Source organism: Phasianus colchicus, chromosome 6 (assembly GCF_987193195.1).
Source record: "Phasianus colchicus chromosome 6, bPhaCol1.hap1.1, whole genome shotgun sequence".
Taxonomy (NCBI): domain Eukaryota; kingdom Metazoa; phylum Chordata; class Aves; order Galliformes; family Phasianidae; genus Phasianus; species Phasianus colchicus.
The window spans coordinates 40700481-40719783 of record NC_143441.1 but is presented as its reverse complement, the minus strand read 5'-3'; the positions used below and the strand labels follow the sequence as shown (position 1 = coordinate 40719783).

General features: G+C 36.9%; 1 protein-coding gene across 9 annotated transcripts in view; it reads right to left on the bottom strand.

Moving 5' to 3' along the window:
* The window catches only part of CCNY (cyclin Y), a 119047-nt gene that overhangs the window by 3823 nt on the left and 95921 nt on the right, over nt 1-19303 (bottom strand). For 6 of the 9 annotated variants that reach the window (XM_031616003.2, XM_090143101.1, XM_090143099.1 and 3 more), the window contains 4 exons: nt 14651-14817; nt 10637-10799; nt 5214-5272; nt 3050-4901 (listed from right to left, as the gene is read on the bottom strand). In XM_031616003.2, coding sequence (XP_031471863.2) covers nt 4742-4901; nt 5214-5272; nt 10637-10799; nt 14651-14817 — 549 coding nt within the window. In that variant the 3' untranslated portion in view covers nt 3050-4741. Of the gene's footprint in view, nt 1-3049; nt 5026-5092; nt 5273-10636; nt 10800-14650; nt 14818-19303 lie in introns of those variants that run through there. The other 3 variants (XM_031616004.2, XM_090143097.1, XM_031616005.2) reach the window with 3 other exon arrangements.

The window sequence follows — 19303 nt, the reverse complement described above, 5'->3', positions numbered from 1 at the left end:
CTGAAAAACATGAAACACAAGTGTATGATCACAGGATCATCAGTATCATTTAAATAAAAGGCAGCAAGTATATCACAGCTGCCACTTGCCAACATGCTGTTTACATACAGAATAACTTGTACTAATATTTAAAATAGAGGGGCACAAAGAGAAGAATTAGCTTTAGACTCAAAATGTGCTACAGAATCTCTTACACAAAGATCTTTTATTCTAATGCCTCATTGAGCAGAGGAAGCCATGTTACCTACATCTTCATACACTTTTGAAGCAGGTGTTCCACTGCCAGTTCCAAGGAGGACAAGTGCAAGGTCTTCTACCTATAAAATTTTATTGCTTTAGGTACCCTAGCACTCCAAAAAAAGATGTTCTGTAACTGTGTCTTTCATTGATTAAGCCAGAAAGTTCAACAAGTACAGTTTTGACATTTTGTTGTTAATTGTTGCTCTCAATCTGTAGAAACCATCAACATCTCCACAGTTGATTCTGGCCAGTGTCTTGAGTGAGCTTTACAAAGTCTTCACAGAGATACTGGACAACTCATATGGGAAATGTAAGTGCGTGGTCACCTATCACCAGAGCCAGCAGCACGCTTAGCATGTCATCACCAGAGTATCCCCAACTAAAAAGCAGTTTAAAGTTGCCCCAAAAATGCTGAAGTATATTACATATGGTGTAACAGGCGCACACAGAAAAAGCCACTCTCCTTTACATCAAATTGCATCAGAACAATCATTCAAAAAGAAATGCAAGAGGAACAGCCTATTAACACCACTTTGCCACTTGTCTTTCTTAAAAGTGCCTTCCTGCCCATTCTTTTTTTTTTTTAATTGGGAAGTGCCTGATGACCTAAGCACAGATAAGAGAAGTAAAGCCAAGCGTTGCCTTCTTGGCTTTACTTTTCAAACTGTGTTTCTGGGATTTACCAGTCACTTCTTGGAGATTCTTAAAAGAGGACTAAGAAAAGTAGGTTCATACACAACAAAATTATCATTATCACCAGCAGCTCTTCTTATTATTCTTGTGTCCTTTTTCAAAGCATTTTCTCCTATCAGCAGTTGTTACGTATCTTCCGTCAGTACCTGTAAACTAAGGCAACTCCAACTCTCTTCTTTCTGTGGTTTCCTCAAGATGCAGTTTAGTTGGCAAAGAGAAAAAGCAAACAGTAGAAAGATACTTGTTGTACATTTCAGATGTAGCTCCTAACATTTCTTTATAGATCTGGGTCACAGTCACAGAGATAAGCGTTCAAAATTTGCATTGTTTTCTCAGAACATGTTAGAGATATTAAACGGGCACTCCACTGCAGAGGTAGGTAGATGTTTTCAAGAACTATGGATTCAAGTTACAAATAAAAATAAAAATCAGATTACAGAAGCATGTTTGAAACAGTAGTGAGAAAGTGCTAAAAGCCAGATTGAGTAAATTCTGTAAATATGCCTCAGAGAAGCAGAGCGCTACATGAGTCTGCAACGGATGGGCAGCATTCTAATTAGTAATTTAAACATGTCAAAGGAAAATGCAGTGCTCATTATCAGCAAAGGATTGCTGTAAATAATTTGTTGCTTCAGCTGCTAAAGCTTTGTTTTTTTTCTGTTCTGTCATTTCAATTCCTCTGTCCCCTCCCACAGACTGCTATTTTTACATGTAGCCAACACTCCCAGATGTCACTTTGTCATCTGCCACCAATACACTGTCACTCTTTTCTGATGAGACTTTTGCTCCTTCTAACCTTTAGTTTGTATCTAAAGTTTGCAGCGTTAACAAAGTTGGGAAAGAGAGAGAGGTTTTAAATAAAAAACAAAGCTTGAACTAAGATGTCAAAAATACTTAAACAGGTCTCCCATCACGCATTTACTTTACATGATAAACTCAGCTAACTACTATATGGTAAATGAAGCTACACATGCTGATTTTTTCCTCTCTCTCACAAAAAGACTGAAAAGCAACTTAAAAAAAATACAGTTATTGAAAAGGACTCCATTGCCCTGCTATCGGATTTTGCATTTTTTTAGTAAATGTGCATGTTTCTTGTCATTTTTCTTTTATCCGCACTTTATCACGACTCCAACATTCTCAGTCTCAAAAACGTCCATCAGAATGAAGTATACAGCTGACAAGAAAAAATAAAAGAAACATAAAATGAAATATAAATAAGTCTTCAAGTGGAGAGAGGAATTAGAGAAGCATCTCAAGCCTGCAGAGGGATGCATGAAAAAAAAAAAAAAAACTCTTACCTTTTTCAAATATTTATCCAATTATCAATGCATAAGCAACAAACGCAGTGCCCCAGTGGCTCAACACAGGAAAATAACTCATTAAGACAATGACACTTGAAGGGAGAGGTTTATTACATCACCTACACCTTTTTGTTTCTGAGCTGGTGACCAAAGCAATAGTGAAAACCTTCATCCAGAAAACATGTACAGCAAATTGTGTTTTGGATTCTGAAATGAAAACCACAATTTACTTGTGTTGTCAATGAAAACACTGTCTGGTTCACCTCGCTTCTCAAGCCCTGGGTGACCCTCTAATCTTGCCATGGCATTTTCCATATAGTAACGCTTAAAAAACTCCACTAAACACAACAGAATCCTAAATAATAATTCATTTTTTAATTACATGGTATAGAATACCTTGCAAACAAAAGACACTTATTCAGATTTCCTGACAGGTACTGGTTGTTGTTTTTTTTGGTTTTTTTTTTGGCAAACTTGGAACAAACCAGGAGGAAAAGCAAAGAATTATTTTATAATCATGAGGGAAAGAAACGTCCATTTAAATGTAGAGGATATATACAGCAAAACTTAAAGAAAAAATCCACACTTACAGCAGATTTTTTTTTAATTCTTAGTGCAAGAAACATAACCAAGTTAATCACAGAATCAGGACTAATTAAGAATATGGAAAATTCTCCTATACAGAGGTAGAGTCCAGTGCACAAGGCTAAAACGATATTCAATAGTCTAAACAAGACTGAGCCAGGTTTTACGGAATCCACTTTTTAAAGTATCAGACTGTATGTACATACATACAATAAATAGACTATACAATCTTTAAAGTAGTTTAATAAACTTCACAAAAATTATAGAAGATGCATTGAGATCTTTACATAATCCAAAGTTCATATATCTATCGCCCAGAAATGGATAAAACCAATATTCCTGATATCAAGTTAAATGGAAAATAGTATAGCAAAGTGTTGATAAATCAAAATATTTTACATATTTTAAAGCCTAAATTTATGCTTAGAAAGGATGAATTTCAAATGCTTTGAAAATGTTCCTTTTGATATCATCTGTAAAGAGGTTTCAAATGCTTTGATTGGCATTTGTATTGTTATACTTTCCTTACATTCCATGTTCAAGGGAAAAATGGACTTGGAGACTCACAGTTCCAATGCATTGGCACAACAACGATGAGAATTAGATATTTTCAAGGCCCAAAGGACATCAGGAGAATTTACGGACAAAACCTTCATGTCATAAACCACGCAAATCACATTAGAAGGTTAACAGAAACTGTTTGGTATCACTACTTCAATCCTGCCAGTGCCTCTCCTCCTGGAGGCATCCGATCCGCACTGCGCTAAAGCAAAGGCTGCTTCTCAGGGCCCCTAGGTTTGCTACAAGCCCATAGGGCTTAATGAAAACAAATATGGAATCTTTACGGTTTACCACAGTAGTGCATATATCAGGGAAGTCTGCTGCCACTCATGTCAGTGACAGGCACAAAGAAAGAATTTCATGGAACTGAGAATTTTCAACCGTATCTTTCTAAACCATGCAAAAAAAAAAAAAAAAAGTTCTTATTGCCCAAGGGGGCAACAGCCATGGTAGGAAGGAACTAGTAACAACAACAGAACAGCTTAATAAGTTGAAAATTATGTTCACGATTTGGTTATTTTTAATTTCTATAAGCGCCTACGCTGAAAAAAATATGAAGGTTTGTATTTTAGCTTCAAAACCAAATCTACTTGTGAGAAGTACCTTGTTAAAATGTGTATTCTGCTCTTCTATAGGCCTTCTCAGTGAAACTTATAAAATTATTTTTTATTTTATACAAACAGACTTAATTTGTTTTAAAGTAAACACATACAAATTGAGAATATTGCTTGCAACAATGGACCTGGAGGTGAAGGAATGAACTAGTACAAGCCATACAAAACAAATCTGTCTCTAAATGAGTTCTGCTAAACTTCTAATGCTATGAAAATCTGCAAAAAGGATCACAAGACCTGTTGCGAACTTCAGATATTTGGCCCAAGTCTTATAACTATCATCATCTGAATACTTTAACAACTGTATCTTTGTCTTAAGGAAAAATAATTGATTCCAAGAACTTAGGAAGGCACACGCACCCAAGTATACTATAAATAAAACACATCATGAAATTATGAACGATCTTTTGATCCCTGTACATACACACTTTTGGTTCAGCACTATGGTCAAGTTCTCTCTTTTGAAATACAATAGAAGGCATAAGAGAAATATAACATATGCATAATAATTATGAAGAATAATGCTAATAACAGCTTACAGAGAAAAGTGCAGTGAAAAAAAACCAACACTATTTATTCAGGGGCTTGTGCTACTGTAAATACAGACTTGATATTTGCTGCTGTGCAAGGGGAAGAATTTTTCCTGGGAAGCAGCAATGAGGAATGGAAAAATAAAAATTAAGAAAGATATTAAGAGAAACCTTTAAGCTGAAACTCTCCAAACGTCACTCCTCTAGTGCACAGTCATCTGACTACATGGTTCATTTTCATGCTGTCGTTTCTCTTCAAAAGCACAGCACATTGAAAAATGGCACAGTTCTGAAACAGTTTTTCTGCCTCTACTTCATTTTTTGTTTCTACTTCCAAGCACCCGATTTGCTGTTTCCTCATACAAAGAGTAAAGCTGTTAGTGAAAGTGAGAAAGAAATTGTCACCCATCTTCTCTTCCAAACATTGGCTTCTCCACTTCAGCTCCCGCTAGGTACTTTACTCGTGTGCTACACAATGGGGAGGCACTGTAAAGGCAGCTTGACAGATTTAAAAAAAAAAAAAAAAATCAGAAGTCTTTTTCTCTCCCCTCCCTCCCCCCCCCAACCCACCCCCAAAAAACTGGATGGATGAAACAGTACGTCCGTAGGAATATTCCAGTCTCCTCTGTTAGGAGATAATAGCAGGAGACCATCTAACCACAGTCAGATTGTCAGCACTGACTGACCGTTTCTTTGCAGATTTCCTGAAGTCCTTGTATTTATCTTCACACAAGCGGGAAATGGCCTGTAACACGAAAGAAGGAAGAAATCTCAATTGCATTGGCCACAACTGTACAATGAAGATTTTACATACAGACAAAATTACAAAATGGCACTCAGTGAAATCAAACGTGAAGAACTTGTTCCCAAATCTTGTTTCATTTACCTTAACGGTAATCAACACATTGCCACTGCACTGCCCACCATACTCACTTTTGAAGGACTCAGCAAGCATGTTCCAAGCCTTTTCTTTACTGCCTAACTGTGGCATACCCAGTCAAGACAGCTGACAAGTAACATAGAGCACTTCACTGGCAACAAACTGTAGAAATGTTCATAGAAATTATATTTGGGCAGTTCAGGAAAAGGATGGCTTATATTTCCTCTAGAGACGAGCAGCCTGTCAGATGATTTGCCCTGCTTTACTAATAGGGCTGATGTTTGCCTCCATTTCTGAAGAATCTGCAGGAGATGGTGATTCCTATGCAAGCTGCTGCCTTACGAGCTGCTGAAGTGACACTAAGATTCAGAATAATTTTATTTGCATTAAAAATGCACAGAAATGTCATAAGAATATCTTTTAAAGAAAGAGACAAAAATTATTCAAAAGGTGAGACTTACTAAATGACACTAAGGCTAATGTTCTATGTTCCTATTGCTTTTAGCTAAGTTTAAAACAAATCTTTATTATTTACCTTTTATATCTCAACCCAGTAAGCATTCGTATGATTGGGACAGACTATGGGTTGCATGAGTGAGGATGTTAACTCTGGCATTTAAACACGCAGAGCTGCAGAGGAAGGTCATTCCAAGGAGTGCTCAAGGTCAACTCAGAAAATGAGATGAACTAAAACATATTTCTGTTTACTCAGGAACACTTTTAAGCGGTGTCTTAAGATGGGATGTTTAAAAGAAAGTACTGTACAAAAACAGTACAAGTGTTTGATTATAAAAGAAGGCAATGTAAATAAACAGTCTGACTCCACCAAGCATCTTTCTCTTTCTTACCCTTTACTTCAACAGCACAGCAAGTAGTAGGAGTCCTAAAATCTCAACTGTCCGCAAAGATCAGCAGCAGATATGGCAGAAGCACACAGCTCCTGCCACTGAGAGGAAGCTCACCTAATTCTATGATAAATCTAGGATGACTAAATTAAATTTAAAAAAAAAAAAAAAAAAAAAAAAAGAAAAAGAACAAACAAACAAAAACCACCAAGAAAACAGCTGCTACTTTATAGTTGGAAACCAAATTTCCTTTTGCTATAGCCATTCTTGAACAGTTTTCTTTCTTACTGCACATGAAGAAAACAGAGTAAAATAACACAACTATTCTTGTTGCTTTGTAGATCATAACTTAAATTCACTTAAAATTGCTCAATAATAATTTACATAATTTAACCAGGAACTCAGTGAACTAGGAATGTTTATGCAATTCAATCAGATTTAAAATCCAATAAATGAAAAGAACTGAATCATGGAATAATGTGCCAGGACGTGGCATGTGCTGAGGTGGAGGTCAGCTTCCTTTGGTTGCCAAACCAGTCTCTTCTTTTAGGCATTATATAGAGATGGTAATCACTATAAAAATCACTACAAAATTGCATGTACAATAGGAAAATATTTCTGTTCTGGCACTTGGTCAGACAAAACAAAATTTTGCTTGGAACTGGTACTCAATGTTTGGCAGCTCCAGTCCCTGGTGATTATTCATATAGATATAAAACACTGACTGTAGTTTAAACCAATCCATTTGCAAATAATTTACAAAACAGACATTTGAAGCCTATTTGAAAATTCACTAAATTGTCTTGTAACATAGGGGAAAAGAAGACAAAAGTGGACAATTGTAATTACTTACTTTGTCTGTCAGTTAAGATATATCCATATAAGTTACTCTGTCATCTGATGTATCTATTACTTCTAACACCAGAGAAAACTAATTTCTCCTGTTGCAAGGTATCTTTTCTCCCGTGAAATTAAAACAAAGTATTATTAAAAAACAGCAACAGCAATCAATTAGGTGGAATTTTGTTCCTTTATCGAGATACTTTACATGGTTTTGGAGGAGACAAGAGGGTAAGAGGGGGAAGATGAGGAGACAGGGGAGAATGGCAGCAGAGGATAAATTTTGGCTGCATGCACACCGCTGTGCAGAGCAGGAAAGCAGGAGTGCTGGCTATAGATTGACCATTGGAAATGCACAAATGCACTCAGCCTTGAATGCTGCAATACTCTCCAAAATGGGCAAACCAGAGAGAATGTAGGGAGAATCAGAAATAAGTCTGGTTGGAATGTATAAAAAAGCAGATGACTGAAAGCTGTGATGATGGGAGTTCTCCCGAATGCATGGAAAATGGAAAGAAGAATCATCAGGTCACTACTGACAAAAGGAGTCACAGAAGTTTTGCTTCTTAGCTACAAGGTTCTGAGCACACAGGACACGCAAGTCTGCCATCAATCACTTCAAGAATGGGAAGCTGGAAGGTAGAATGACACTTCTTAGCTCATACCTTACAATTTTCTCCCCTCTTTTTACTCTGTTTCATCTATGGAATACTACCTCTTTAGCGTCAAGATAATACAGCACACAGTAGTTGAAAGAGCTCTTCCTCAAACACTATCCTAATAATAAAAACCTGAGACAACACACAGTCCATTCAATTGAGAGTGCACTAAAAATGCTCTTACAAAATCTAGTCTGGAAATGAGCAAAGTGCCAAGATCACAAGCAGAAATAGGGTAGGTATGTTTTGTGGACTTACCAGAAGAGCAGAATCTGACTCATATCTATCTCAGTACATGGGAGAAAAACCAGGTGCAAGAGTAGGAAATTACAACATAGTGGCTTAAGGTTGGATATCTGACAATCTTCTTGGCAGAAACTTCTTGTTAGAAACTAATTTCTCAGGAGAAGAAAAGGAAGCCTTGACATTTGACACAATTAGAAGGAAGGAGAAAACACAGCACAAAATATGCTGTTCTGAACAAGGAGCACTGATAGGTAGGCTGGATGATTTAATGAAAGGTTATTTGCTGTTTTTAACTTGATTGATTTCATACAATGTGGAAGGGGAAGAGGGGGAGTTATTAAAATGTCATTAAAATGTTTCCCAATTACTAGGTGAACTAGTACAACAAATTCAGGACGCTTTCAGGCCACATTACTTTCATGTTATCATTGAAAAGACAAAGCTGCTTCTTTCTATCAGTTGTGGGAACATTAAACAAGGCAAAACATCCCCTGCAAAAGCTCCAGAACGAACTATTGGTTATAAAAAGTGTTATAACCTCTCCTAGCATTTCCAATCTGATGGATCTTGTCCAGCATTTCCATTTGACAAGGAACAGTTATCACTAGCCTTGTCCTCAGGATTCTTTTGGAATTTTTTTTGTCGCTGCTAGGTCAACTTCTTGGTATTTGCAAAAATAGCAACACAGATTCTGCCACAAGAGACCTAATGCTCCTGCTTCAGATACTGAACATGACTGTAAAATGCAATCATATCAATGCCAGTAAATAAGTTGCTTGAAATCTCAGAACTAAGCAAAGTCTTTTCTATTTACCAGATATGGCAAATCATTTCACTGCATGTGTACGTTTGCTATCAGTCTGTTGTCTTTAATCATAGACTGCAGTTTTTCTGTCAGTTTCAAAACTAGAGAACTCTGGGCCGAAAAGTGTATGATAGACTTTGAAAATTGTTGCAGACACATTCTGATAACTCCTGGCAAGCTATACAGAGCTGTGCTCAAGGAATTAGGCTATACATTATGCTGTCAACTCTTTCAAGGGTACACAAAAGACATCCAACATCACCAGGGAACAAGGCAGTTCCCATCATGTTCCCTTCCTTCTGGCCACAGAAGAGAGGTAAGGAGCTGGCAGACCAGGTGGAGTCTCACAGCAGAGACTCTTCCTCTTACCTGAAGCCATCCCCTTTGGAGCAAGCTTACTTCAGAGCTGTCTTGTACTAGCAGCACAAACCACCTTCACCTTGGCAGAATTTTTAATAGTGTGGACTTAAGTCAAAAATATTCCATTAGTTCTTTTAAAATATGCATACTCTTTAATTAGTTCAGAAAAACCACCAGTATTTAATCTCTTCATAATTACTGGTATTTAATTTCTTCTAAGGTTTTAGGATTTATCTTCATTACCTGCACTTGTAACTCACTGACAGGTTTCAGAAATGCTGTGTATTACATTCTCTTCAAATGAAATATACTTAATTATAAATGCATGTGAAGGTGATAATTATCAAGACCTAACATCTAATAACTTAGCACACTACTTCCTTTGACGTGAGTCCCAATGATTTTTCATATTTTATTATTATGATTCTTTAACACAAATAAAATTTGATGCAAATTTACATCTCACTTCATATACAGAATTAACTTGCATTCTTTTGCAGCTATCTGAGAAATTTGAAGGGAATATTTAGAAATAGAGTAAGATATGATATTCCAATTTAGTGAAATCTGCTTTAATTCTTTCTTCCACCTCTGTTCCCACTACAGGCTGCAAACAAGTTAATAAGTCTTCCCATGCATCATCTCCCTCCAACAAAAACTGTTTTACAGGAGCACTAAGAGTTTCAAAACATGCAATGCCAACATTAATTCATAGCCATACAACCTATAGTGCAAAACTATTACCTAATTAAAGACATCTCCAGTGCTAAGGCTGTTAGTAGCTAATGGCAGATTTCAAACTTTGAAAAAAAAATGTGTACATATTCATGCAGTAACACACGTTTTTGAAAAATTTGACCTAGAATGCTCAAGAAAAGATTCCAGCCTTCAAAGTATCCACAATTGCCTGATGATTTAAAATTCCTCCAATGTATGTAGGAATTCATAATGCCCTGAATTTCACAGGTACATCTGACATAGTGGTTTATGCACATGGTGTATTCAGATCTCCTAATGATGTGTGCTTATTTCTGCCTCATCACTGAGCATAACACTGCTGAGACAACGAACTTGGATTCACGTGAAATGCAGCAGTAGCAGGTAACAAGCACAAAGAACACTGATTTTTAGCAAAACTTTTTAATACTCTGTCCTGCACAGTCAATCTTAAGAATAAACAGAACCAAACTGTGAGTAGAGTTATTGTAAAAATTGTGGCTTTTTTCACAAGGTCAATGTAGACAATTAGAATTGGAAAGCAAGACATGATATGAGGTTGGGCCAAAAAGGTGTTTCCATACTCATGAATACCTAAAGCACAAGGTAAAAAAAGATCAGTTATGGATATGGGGCACATTCTAACATTACATGGGAATATTTAGGAAGAGATGGGTTGGGAAGGGAGAAATACTCCAAAAATTCCAAATGACCATATATATTCAGTTCTGGGCAATATAAAAAGAAATTGCCTTACCTCAAGTTTATATGCCCTATCCCTGCTGAGGGGCTCCAAAGGAAAACTCAGGTTATTTGCTTCTGCCAAGGAGCGCAAATCAAAATAATACTTGGCATAAACACTGGAGGGAACATTAATATTGAACTGCAACAGCTCCAGAAACTGGCGTTCCAGCTCATTCCTGTAAAGAGAAGATAAATGTGAAAACATTTTTCAGACAGTGCATCCTGCATGCAATTTGCTTTAAATTGCAAATGGCAGTAACAAAGTTCATTTCGTATTCTTGACAGATGCAATTATCCTAGCCTAAATTTTGAACTAGTCTACCAAGTTCTATACGCATACATGCTTCAGTGAGGAATATTAAAGTTGCTACACCTCACAGCTACTACTGCTGTGCCAGTCAAACCCAAAACCAAACTTTTGCCAGAAGAAGAGACCCTTTAGTTAAGCTAGCACAAAAGGGAAAAGGGTAAAGCTAGGAAAATAAAGTTCTTGTAGTTTCTGCAATACCTCCACTAGGTGGATCTGCACACACAGCTATGCCAACACAAAATACAGACGTGTCCTAAATTTGTCAGACAGCCCTCAGAGATGTTGCAAATTATCCTAACATACAAATGACTGGACAACTTGTTTATTCTCTCTTGGCTTTCATAATAAATCACTTAAAACTAGACATGGGAAATCTGATTTCTTCAGCATATCATTTGTCTGGGCTTATGAGCAGAATACAGCAATTTTTCCCTAAGACTTACAAGAAAAATTCAACTTCAGTACCTCAAAAAAAAAAGTGCTTTTCAAATGAATGGATAGGAACAGGCCTATCCGAGCTCCTTGAAAACTCTGTTGTATCAGTATGTTATTAACCACTGCAGTACAATAAAAAGTGTGTTGATAAATAAGTAAATAAATAAAACAAACAAAAAAAATCACAGGTTAATTTTGTAGCTTTTGTAAATTGTATGGTAACTTAATATCCTACACAATACATACACTGGGACATTTGATATACTTAACATAGTGATTTCAAGATACAAGAAACAAATAGCAAATAGGTAGTACATTTTGCAGAAGAGTATGGGCTGCATAGGTTTGTTACCAGCAGGTACTGACTGACTATGATACTGCATTGAAGTTACATGCTGACTGCACTGTATGTGCACAAGGAAAGTCAAGAAGAAAGAACAGTGATACAGTAGTTTTCAACACTGAACCATTTTTTTTGTTTCTTACTTCCTACTGAAGGCCATTACACATTACAATAATTTTCTTTTGTAATCTTCACTTTCAAAGCAATGCCACATACACAACTATGGACACATACTGTCTCTCAAGTTAGCCTTTAGTTACAGCTAATGAACTATTGATGATTCTTAAAACTCTGAAAATTATGTATGATGTTTTATAAGATAAGCTTATGCTTAATGATTCACAGTAGTTGAAGATTTAGGTGTAGAGTTTTCCTTGCCTTATTAATATAAATAATAAAAGCCCTTATTTGGTATAGATCAAGTCACATGAAAACTGTAACACTGTATTGTCCCAGTTATCCAAAGAAAGAAAAAAAATAGTGATCATCATCACATCAGAGAGAGGAGGAAGAAAATGTCTGGAAGAACTGGCAGTAGGAAGAGAAACATCAGCACATCAACAAGCACCCAACTCTTCACTGAAGCATTCACAAGGGGCTCCAAACACAAAGCTCACAAAACAGTCCATTAAGTACCATGCAGAAAGAGAGCATAGACTCCCTAAAGGCTGCTGGCTCTATACTTTGTTTTAAAGATTGTATATGTCTCACTTTGAGGACAAGGACTCATCACTGGCCTGTTCAGCAAGCATGAAACACAGAAAGACGACTGGTGGCAGCACATGAGCACAGGTCTGCCACTGGAGTCATGTTTTTATACTGCTGACGTGCAACTCCTTACAGCAGCACCACCACGTGTGTTTGTCAAAAGCAAAAATCTCCTTTTTTTTGTCCACTTCCTCTCATACCATCTCAGGATGCCCCTTAACTTGCCTTCTCAAAAAGCCCTGAGAATGAGCAATTTCAAAGCTTGTATTTTTAACCATACTTGATTAATACTGTCACATGGCACAGTCAAACCTGTCAGCATTTGCTTCAACCTTTTGCTTCAAGCTATTCAGAGCTGTACTTTACCCAATATTTCAGCTTCAAACACATTATAAAAGTGCTCAGATTTGCATTGAAGGAGAAGTTAATGGAGAAAGAACCTTATTTGGAGAGCACACAAAATAGTCAAGAAAGCATTACCAAACTGTTCTGTATGCAACAGAAATTGAAATGGTATTATGTACATTTCTGATTTCTGCTTTGAAGTGACAGTTTTCTCAAAAATAATGAGGGTTATTTTACAGCACACCATAGCAATGAAGGGTTTATGTTATGCACTCTTGTGCAGGAAGTAAAGATCTTATTATAAACTTCTTAGTACAAATCTAGAGATAACTTTTCCAATATTCAAGAAATGAGAGCTACTTACAGTTTGTAAGTGCCTTATCTAGAAGTGTATGAGCATGCTGCATTTTAAGCAGTCGGCTGTCTCCCAACTTTCAACCTATTCCTTACAGATCATTTTTAGACTAGCTATAAAATAGTTTCTTAGTAGCTTTGATTTAGAGCAGCTGTAGCAGAAATGCTTCATCTTCATTGAGATTGTAAACTGAGATTCAAAAACCACTGTGTATACAAACATTTTTTCCTGTTCACTTCCCCCTTCTTTTCTCTTCACTTAATAGCGTGTGTCGAAACATAAATACAAAACAAACAGAAATATAAATAAATGTAAATAGTATTTAGCCACAGTAAATGCTATTCAGTGACTACAGTTATAACGTAACTGAGTTAAAGTAGAAACAGATCTATATATTTTTTATTAGAAACACCTTTCCCTGTTTAAAAGAGCTTAGAAACACAGAGGTACTGTACTAAAACCATCTCTTCAATCATTCTGCTGTCACTAGCCCTTATGAAAATGGGAGTGTAAGTGTAGCTTCAAACTATCACTCTCTGAAGGCACTACTCTGTGGCCTGTTTAGAAATCTGGCCACGCCGTTGTGATCCCAGCACCATGATTCCAGCTTCTGCCATTCTAGCAGCACTCTCATGTGCACATTAACTCAGATAAGGGCACTTGTGAGCTGGTGCACGGTATGTGACTCAGCCCTGAATGTTATGAAAGTCAGGCACTTCAGCAAATACATGTAATACCTACTAACCAACCAACCACGAGTACTCGATAACTTAATGGGATAAACATTCATTTTAGTATTTGTAAACATTAAGATCTTAATTGCATTTCTTCTTATCACAGTTTCTTTTATTACTGTTGAAGCATACTCTTAAAATGACTGGAAAGCATGTAGCCACATACTGTAACTCCGTATATGCCATTACAATACATTTCTTAAGAATGCCATTGTGTAAAAAAAAAAAAATGGAAAAGTTACCAGAATGAATTTTCTCTTCGCAAGTTAAAATATATATACATTTTAATCTTGGAAGCAAATTGAGCAGGATATGGAAAAAAGAGTATTTGAATAATGGCAGAAATGTGTGAGAGATCATTTAAGGGTTGAGTAATAGCAGCTGTAAGTGGGTGGCCGTCTACAGGATTTTAGGATCAGAACAAATCTTTTTCTTGTCTTACACACTGTTCTACTGTCTGTGCAGAGAACTAACATTACTGTAAAGGATGCTAAACTGAAGACAAGCAGGCTCATCTGACTTTTTTTTGTTGTTTTTTTGGTCAAGTCATAGATTTCAATATTCTGCAAGTTCACTGTGCATGAACATCCAGCAGTAAAATACAGTTTAACACAAACAACGAAACAGTTCATGTTTTCTATGTAAGCAACCCTCCAGCAGACCTCGTGCCACATATATCAGCATCCACCTCATTTAGACACAATGCAGACACACAACTTTTGTATAATTTATGAGATATCTTCCCTTCCCCACTCATACTCACAGATTATGGACAAAGATAAACACACTGGACTCACATGTCTTCAACTGTGATATCTTTCAGGATCTGGCAGTAATCCACATTCCACACCGCTTGGTCGTCCCAAACTTTGGATGCCAGCAGAATAGCACCCAGTACAATTCGCTTCCAGTTTGCTGGACAAATATCTATCTCTGCATAAGTTAGAAGTCTTTCAAGATATACCTGTGGGAACACATTAAAATCAAGACATTTTCATTTCTACTTAATAGCAAAAAAGATTAAGAAAACTATTCTAATAAACCCAGGACAGCAATTTCAAAACAGTAATCTTGTAGCCAGAAGGTTCTTTCATAAAAGCTGCAGGTTTAACGGATACATTTACGCCAAGCTCAAGACTTGGATACAATAAATACATGTTTTAGTTGACCTCTGTTTTCTGACCATAATACCAGAAACAAAACTGCTATTTTTCTGTCTGTAACTCTTGCTAACATATTTGTATGTCTGAATAAATTCAAATGATAGTTTAAATAAATGATTAAAATAATAACATAAACAAATAAAATGCCAACTACTAATGTGGAAGGCAAGCGTATGCTACCAGTTGTAGTTATTAGCTATCATACAAACAACCATGGCTCTAATTCCCAAACACTTATCAGATATGGCATCATGTCATGCAGGTCCCCTCCAGCGATCCTGTGCAAAATATCACTAACCAGACTGGCAAGAGATCCAAGTCCCTAGAAATAAACAAATGGTCACTCCAACACAAGGATTCAAGACAGAAACTCAGAGAAATGTGCGTGAGAGGGTGAGGTGAGAACAGCGCTGGAGAATCAAAAGACTCACTTCTCCAAGGAGCGCTCCAAAAATATGTATAAAAAAAATGCAAAGCTCAGTAAAAAGGCAGTAAATGCATCTCAGCAGAGTTCGGCAACTTCATGGGCCTGTTCCAAAGGTTGCCCTTTGCTTCTTAGGCAGCCCGTGTAAACCCCCTACTATTAATACAAACATACTTGTTCAACTTAGCAAGCAAAACTGCACCTTGAATTATGAGCTAACAATTCCTGGAATTGTCCCACTTATTGGAATGCTTGTTTAAAGAAATACACACTACCAACACAGGGAGCTTCATAAGTAGGAAGTGTTGTAGTATCATGCCACTCAAAGTAGGGCAATGAAAATTAGCTTCATTTGCTTTACAGCAATGTTGAAATTGACCCCTTACTGTAAATGCAAGGTGCTTAAATTTCACCTTCCAAGCTTATCTTGCAGCAAATGCTTGCAGAAGTTTACTGAAGTCCTTAGATAGTGTGAGAATTCAGCATAAGGTAGAACTAATCTCCAAAGGTGCCTATGCTATCCTAATAGTTTAGTTCATCAACTTTCATTCAAATCTTTCAGGTACAGCCACTGTCCTCCTTACAGCCCTCTGCTCTAGCTGCAGGTCAGAGGGAAGCAGATGGCTCTACAGACAGTGAACCTCATGCAAAGGAAAGGATGAAACATACCTGGGCTTCTGCCCTACTCAGGTAGGGTACCTTTGTGAAAGCAGTAAAGGCACAGGCAAGCTCCCTCTCCTACACACACCAGAAAGCTCACTGTGACAAAGGGAACTGCCAACCCTTGTTTTTATCTCAGCATTTCAGTATACCTGGTCTAGGTCACAGGAGCAGCGTGAACACCATGATTTTGACCTTCATAGGCAAAACGGAGAAAGAAGTAGGGGTAAAGCCTGCCGCGTGCTCAGTATCCTACATTAATTCAGGACTGCTGCTTCTGGCTGCTGCAAAGATGTGCTGAATCAGTACAGACTTTTGGAGAATGGCCAGGTGGCTCTCAGCCCATCTGAATAATGCTGGTGGGCGATCAGTCACTCTGCTGCTCATCCCAAACAAATGTGTGGCTGGTGGGAGAGCACCACCTGCTTTGCTGACAGCAGCAAGTGAGTCTTCCTGTGTGCAAGCAGACACACTCCATATCAAGTATAAAAAAAAAATCTCTGGAAACGTTGGTCCTGTAATGCTAAGTGTGATATATGGAAATGCCACTTGCATTCACCTTAGTTATGCAATTAAGTCTACACATTAACATCTTAAACACGGGCTCATTTTCTTAAACATGGGGTGTGAATCACAGACTCGGGATTCCGTGTTTACTTCATGGTTTAATATGTATTTGTGTGTTGTGATGAATTTCACTCAATCTTCAAAAGCAAAAAACTTTCTAGATTTTCTTTAGGACTAGCTGCTATAAGGTCACACAGCAAAGCTGAATTTTAAAAGCCCACCGTGGAAAAGAACATTTTAAGTCCTGCCTCAGGATGATGGTATAAATTTACGTATACACTGAAATATCAAAACGGTCAGAAGGCAATGTAAGAAACTTCTACTAAAAGAGTTCAAAAGCCCCATTTCATCTCTGGATTATTTCAGCAAGTACTTCTGAACAGGACTAATAATAAATAGAGATTTTAGAATCAAGAATAAATATGTTTTTAAAAAATCCATGATTTGCCTTCACCACTTTTAACAGTTGAATTCATGCTTAGGAATGTGTCTAAACCTTAAAACTGTTTTTAAACCTTAAAGCTGTTACTTTTCTGCGTAATTCATCCTTTGCAGTGCTTCTTCTTGAAGTGAGCTTTGGTGAGCACTTCTAAATATCTGAAAGCTGAATTCCAAAAAAAATGACAGATTAATTCTGCCTTAATCCAACTTCTAGTTCTCCTCAAATAGTTTAATAGCTTCCAAGACCAATCTTCACAACACCTGTCATCATTCACCAAGTTCTGTGACTGCACATTCTTAGATTTTTACAGAGTGATAACAACATTATTTAAATGATTAAGTTTACTGATGTGACACAAAGAGAAACTCTCATTGGTTGCAGTCAACTAACATATTGTTCTGAATTTTCTCAGCTTGCAAAGAACACCAACAACACTAAAAGCTTCAATACTCATTTGTCACATATTTAATTTCCTAGTTGAAATGAAAGCACAGTTCTGAGCTGGAAAATACCAATGGGCATTGGCTCACCAATACATTTCCATTAAGAACTAAGTACCCAAGAGTATGATGCCTCCATTATAAATTTACTATGTTTGGAATAAACCATACATTTTATGCAATTGTGAGCCCCCACAGCTTTCCATGGACAGCACTTTCACCTCACTAGAAACATCGTAGTAACTCACGTACATTTCAGAAGATAACCTGTACAGAGTTAAGACTTCAGAAGAGCACTCTTTAATTCCTATTTTTCAACTTCCCACAGATTTCCACCAAAATTTTGCAATGATTGACCTTTAAACTTTAAATGACCATCTGCATCATGAGTGAAATCAATTAGACAATTTGCCCTTGTTAAGAATTCATTTATCTGAATTAATGAGAATTTATTGCTTCTAATTAAATAAAATTACCACTCTGCAGGTATAAATATTCCCAAATTGGCTCAGAGTCTGGAGAGGTTCATTAGTTTAGATGTAGCACCACAAGCATGTAATTAAATGGCTTCCAAAACCATTTCAGGTTCAGAAGAGGTATACATTTGATGTGTTTCTGCAAATATCTTGAGCTAATTAATCTTCTGGACCTGAAATTATTCCATGCTAAGCTAGTCTGGATGCCTTTGATCTTAATTCCCAACATGTGGACATGGAATAGCATGGCAGAGAACCACTTAGCCATACATTATCAACAGTAAGCCTGGAGGCTTTTTTCTCTAGAAACAGGACTGCAGAATGGCACAAGGCTAACCAGACTGGCAAGGGCATCCATGCTGCAGCACTGATATGACTCCAGCAGGACCACTGCTGAGCCACACCTACTCCTTGGGGTAACTATGTGCAGTTGTGTGAATCCAACCTAGTCTTCTCCATAGTAACAATCTCAGAATCCAATGCTGTTCCAGATATGTGGGACGTTCCACCTCCCCGTGATTCTGGATACCAGACAGCTGGTTACACAACATGCCAACTAACAGCATGTAAACTCATTTGAAGAAACTGAAAACTAAAGACTGCACTGAGGAGTTCAGTTTTAGGGTGAAGCAGCATTTCTTTTTTTCTGTCTCAGAGGACATTACATCATCTTTTGTGTATTACACCATATTCTCAATTAGAAGAAAAATTAAAATACTTGAGGAGATGTACTTCTTTTTCTTTCCCATTCAGGAGGATATATACCAAAAAATGAAAGTGTCAAATAATTTCATTTCAGTATTTCATAATCCAAAGGAACATGCAAGTTTTAATAAAATCTTAGTATGGGATTCTTTCCAAAGTTTTGTTTTTCTTTGTTACTTAATTTTGGAACTGCTTAACATCAACCTTCAATATCCCACTGAAACCACTACACTGGAGTTGCAGTTTAAGGATCCCAAGACCCCAAATCCTGTAATTCTCTTAATTCTCTTTAATCAAAACTCAGCAGAATCACATTGACAGAGAGAAGACTATGTTTCTGGTATTTTAAGTTCCATAAGTGAAAATCTTCAAATTAACATGTATTTGCAACGACCCGATTTCCTCACTTTCTCATTTAAACTCAATAATGACCTCACTAGGTAACTCACATTATTAGTTGCAGAAGCAAAGAATAACTAAATTAAGACATTTTCCATACCAAAACATCATAAAGAATTAAATACACAGCCATGTCTTTTTAATGAGAAAACTTCAGAATGTCACAATGTCTTG